Source organism: Monodelphis domestica, chromosome 1 (assembly GCF_027887165.1).
Source record: "Monodelphis domestica isolate mMonDom1 chromosome 1, mMonDom1.pri, whole genome shotgun sequence".
NCBI classification, from domain to species: Eukaryota; Metazoa; Chordata; class Mammalia; order Didelphimorphia; family Didelphidae; genus Monodelphis; species Monodelphis domestica.
Window position 1 is genome coordinate 302,239,530 of NC_077227.1, and position 4,864 is coordinate 302,244,393.

At 41.6% G+C, this 4,864-nt stretch overlaps 1 protein-coding gene across 1 annotated transcript; it reads right to left on the minus strand.

Annotated features, from left to right (window-relative positions):
* Nucleotides 1-261: 261 nt before the first annotated feature.
* On the minus strand, nucleotides 262-4,424 carry LOC130456341 (small integral membrane protein 1-like). Its single transcript, XM_056811074.1, has one exon. It carries the CDS (start codon nucleotides 1,645-1,647, stop codon nucleotides 1,441-1,443), a length of 207 nt encoding a protein of 68 aa, XP_056667052.1. The 5' UTR covers nucleotides 1,648-4,424; the 3' UTR covers nucleotides 262-1,440.
* Nucleotides 4,425-4,864: the final 440 nt, after the last annotated feature.

Here is a 4,864-nt window from a genome sequence, read left to right on the forward strand (position 1 = left end):
GCTGAAAGGCTGAGACCTTCCCCCTACACACACATACACACAGAGACCAGTGACACAGCTGGGAGTGCCTCTTATCGTCGGGGAGGACCATGGAGCTTGAACAAGGAGTTAAGAGGTAAGGCTAGGAATTTCCCTGTTGACTTTTGGGAACCATGGGAAATTTTTGACTTTGCTAGAATTCCATGTTGAATCACTCCCATAGATGGTAAGATCCTTCAAAGTAATCTAGTCTATCCCATTTTATAGATGGCGAAAGTCCCTCTTTGCTACACACAATGCTGACTTCCTTTTAAAAAGTCTTGCTGGAGATGAGTGGGCATTACCTTCCTCTTCCTCAACAAATTTCTATAGAAATTGGGCTCAAAATGTGTCAAATTTCTCAAGTAGTAGAACTAATGGAGGGATGAGGGAGGGGAGGAGGAGGAATACTCTCACAGCAAGAGACAGATTTAACTTCCCCACTCTGTGATTAGAGCAGGGATGGGCAGAAATTGAACCCTAGAAGTGGCCTTAATTCCCATTCTGAGTTCTAGTTTGGTAATGAGTTCCCACTGTGGCATTCACCAACCAAATGGTTCTCTCCCTTCTAGGTCCTGCTTTCACCAAGGATGGGGTATGGGTGGGTAGACACTGCATGGGGACTCTGAGTCTGACTGTAGCCATGAACATAAGCCATCCATGGGGAGGTTTCTGAAGGATAAAACTGTCTCCTGGCTTCTCATCTTTCTTGGACTTCTGACTATCTGAGGGCAGCCATAGATCCAAAGGAGAGGTTATCTGGTTGGTGAGGAGAAACAGGAGTGACCAAGGAGGGAGGGAATGAGAGTTGCCATCCTGGGCTTCAATAACTGAGTGTGCTGGGGCTGGAATGTGGCAGGGGAGGGCTGGGTTATGGATGACTTGGACTGGAATTCTATTCTGGGGCAGGAGAGAAGAGATTTGTTTCTGTTGTTAGTATGTGTCTGTTTTTCTCTGTGTCAGTCTTTCAGTAAATTAGCCTGTATGCCTCTGTGTTGTCCTGCAAATCTCTGTCCCATCTAAAAATGTCGTTGTTTCTGAGTGTTCCTAATTGTATGTCTCTTAGCATCTTTGTGTATCTGTATCAGAGTATCCGTCTCATCTTTCTAGTCTCTCTCAGGCCAATGTTTTGGCTTAGTGTATCTGTGTTGCTCTCTCTCTCATCCAGTGTCTGCCTCTGTATTTGTTTCAGCGTATCCTCTCTTTCTCTGAAAAGGGTCTATGTGTCTATATTTGTCCCTTTGTGTGTATATGTGTGTGTGTGTGTGTGTGTGTGTGTTTGTGTCCATCTCTATAGGTGTATAGGTGCCCCAAGGGCGAACCTAGCCTGATGGTCTTGGCCAGGTAGTAAGAGTGGGTGGAGGGCCCCTCGGAAAAGGTGTCCAGCAGGCTCAGACAAGTGTATTTGCACTTGTGGATGTATTACCCAGTGACGTAGCCGATGATGAAGATGACCCAGAACAGAACAATTCTGCCTACCACCTTCATAGTGATGCCCAGCTTCCCAGTGCATAGTTTGTTGTAGACTGGTTCACAGCCCGAGCTCTCTGGGGTCAACACATTCATGCTGACCTCATCCTGGCTGTTGTTCCATCGGCTGTACTGGACGGCGCTCTCCTGGGGTTCCATCTTTCCAAGGTGGGAGTGAGTGAGAAAGGGCCAGCCTTACAGCTAGATGAAGACGCTGAGTCTTCTCCTTCTTAGGAGACAGTGTTGGGTGCGAAGGGGCTGCGCGCTCTCTGTCTTTCCGATTGTCTGTCTCAGTCGCTCTCACCTGAGACTCTCCCCCCCCCCCCCCCACGTGGCCCAAGAGATGGATTGGAGGAAGATTCCTCTGGGGTGTCTCTGGCCTTCGGCAGAAGTGGCTTGGGGGTTTCTTGGGAGGCCACCAGCTCAGCTCTGCTCTGCTCAGCTCTGCTTGCTGGACTGCCTTCCTCTAGACGTATGAAAAGAAATTTAATTACTCTTTCACATGATAACCCTTTAAATACTGTATCATACACTTGTAAGCCATCTCTTCTCCAGGCTAACCATTTGCAGTTCCTTCAACCAATCTATATGAATTTGAGATGCTCCATCATCGATCAATCATCTTTGGTGCCTTCTTCTAAGCACTCTCCAACTTGTCAATGTCCTTTCTAAAATGAGGTCCACGGAATTAAGGTAATAGTACAGATATTATCTGATCATGGCACAATACATTGGATCCATCATCTTCTGGTTACTAGATGCTATTTCTCTTAAAGAAACCCAATATTACAAAAACTTTCTTGGCTGATATGTTACACAGTTGACAGTGCACTTGCAGTCTACTAAAAGATGTAGGCCATTTTAAAAATGAATTACTGACAGCCATACTTCCTTCGTTGTATACTTCTGAGGCTGAATTTTAGAGACTTGAAGTATAAAATTTTTATACCCAATAATTTTCATTTTCTTAGATATAGTACCATAAGCTAATCTGTCAAGATCTTTTTGGATCTGAGCTCTATCATATACTTTGTTGAATATTCTTTCCAATTACCTGTACACTTTTAAAAAATCCATATCTTCCCTTTTAGAATCAATACTGTGTATCCGTTCCAAGGTAGAAGAGCAGTAAGGGATAGGCAATGGGGGTTAAATGACTTGCCCAGGGCCTCACAGCTAGGAAGTGTCTGAGGCCAGATTTGTACCCCAAACCTCCCTTCTTTAGGCCTGGCTCTAAATCTACTGAGCCACCTAGATTGCCTCCTTACTTACAAATTTGATAAACATTGCTATTTCTGACTTATCCAAGTCATTGCTAAAAAGCACAAAGCTAAGGGCAGACATCTAGGGTTCTCCATTAGAGACTTCCATTTAAACCACTTCCAGAGGCAGGAAGACCTGAATTAAAATATGACCTCCTACTCTTATGTGGATAATAATAGGACCTTCCTTTCAGGCTTGTGGTGAGGATCAAATGAAATAATATTGTGTTGTCTTTTTTTTAAACAAGTGCTTAGCATGATACTTGGCACATAGAAAGTGTTATACAAATGATTACTCCCCCTTTGTCTCCATACTGCTCTTTGGGTGAGGTCATGCAACCACTTCCAAATCTACCTAACTGTATTATTGTCAAACCCATATCTCTACATCTTTTTTCATAAGAATAGACTGAGACTATGCATATACTCTACATAGTTTATAAAAGCAAATTAAAACCATCGCCTTCCCTTAATCTATCCCAATGAAAAAGAAAGTCACACTAATCCTATGAGACCTGTTCTTGATGAAGCCATGCTTATTCTTTGCAATTACTACTTCCTTTTCTATATGTTTGATCTGTTTGCATTCTAGAATTTTGCCAATAAGCAAAATCCCCTTCACTGACTGATAGCTTGCTAATTCCACTCTTACCTTTTTAAAATAAAATTGGTACATTTTTCTCTTCTCCAAACAGTCAAGGACTAAGAACTTAGCACAGTTTTTGGTACTTAATAAATGACTGTTGAGTGTAATGTTCCTCCCATCCTCCATAATTGTTTAAAAATAAATGACAATGACTTAGCAACTACAGCTACCAATTCTTTCAGGAACCAAAGATATATTTCATTGGGGGCAAGTGCCTGAACTAATCAACAGAAGCTAAATGGACTTTTATTATCTCCTTACTTATTTGGGGTATCAGTTTCCTAATACCTATTTTTGTTATGTCTTCTTTAGTCTAAAGATCCTTGATGGAAGAAGAAAAACATAAAGTAAGCTGACCAGCAATACTTTTTATTTGTTGTTTATTATCCTCATGTCATCTCCTTTGAGTAGGGGTCCTATCCATTTTAATCTCATTTTCCCCAAGTAAAGTTATTTTGGAGGAATTCTGGGCTAAGATGGTTACAGAATAGAAGCAAGGGACTTATCCTCACAACTGACTGATGTAAAGCACCTCAAAAAGGACAAAAATCAAAATCAGATGAGTGAAGGGTCTCTACCATAGGGTGCAGCCTTGAAGGTAGGTAGAGTTTGGGCGTATTCATGCTATAAGGGGGTAAAATTATACCTCCCAAAACACAAGCTAATCACCCCTCTCCCATACCATCTACTGTGCCAGAGTCAAAATGAGTGCTAGAGAAATTTCTAGGTTCTTGGGGGGGGCAGGCTGAGGGCACCACAGACTTACCCTGAGGGGAGCAATACTTGGGACCCGAGGCTGAGGAACATGAAGCTTGGGTGCAGAGATAGGGCAGAGAGGGACTGCCCACAGAAGATGTGGTGGAGACTGGAAAAATAGCCTCAGGGGAAAAACCACTCTGTAGCTCAATACATAGAGATCTGCCTGACCTCCTCACTCAGACTTCTGGCTGGGTAGGGAAGAAACTAATATAGCAATGTCCACCAACACCCAAGAACTACAATCTACAACAACAACAACAACAAAAGAAGAAAGAAAGAAAGAAAGAAAGAAAGAAAGAAAGAAAAGAAAGAAAGAAAGAAAGAAAGAAAGAAAGAAAGAAAGAAAGAAAGAAAGAAAGAAAGAAAGAAAGAAAGAAAGAAAGAAAGAAAGAAAGAAAGAAAGAAAGAAAGAAAGAAAGAAAGAAAGAGAGAAAGGGAGAGAAAGAGAGAAAGAGAGAAAGAGAGAAAGGGGAGAAAGAGAGAAAGAGAGAAAGAAAGAAAGAAAGAAAGAAAAAGAGAGAGAGAGAGAAAGAAAGAAAGAGAGAAAGAAAGAGAGAGAAAGAAAGAAAGAAAGAGAGAGAAAGAAAGAAAGAAAGAAAGAAAGAAAGAAAGAAAGAAAGAAAGAAAGAAAGAAAGAAAGAAAGAAAGAAAGAAAGAAAGAAAGAAAGAAAGAAAGAAAGAAAGAAAGAAAGAAAGAAAGAAAGAAAGA

What these genes read in the sequence shown, in the direction of transcription:
- LOC130456341 (XM_056811074.1), bottom strand. Translation starts at nt 1,647, where the DNA reads ATGGAACCCCAGGAGAGCGCCGTCCAGTACAGCCGATGGAACAACAGC.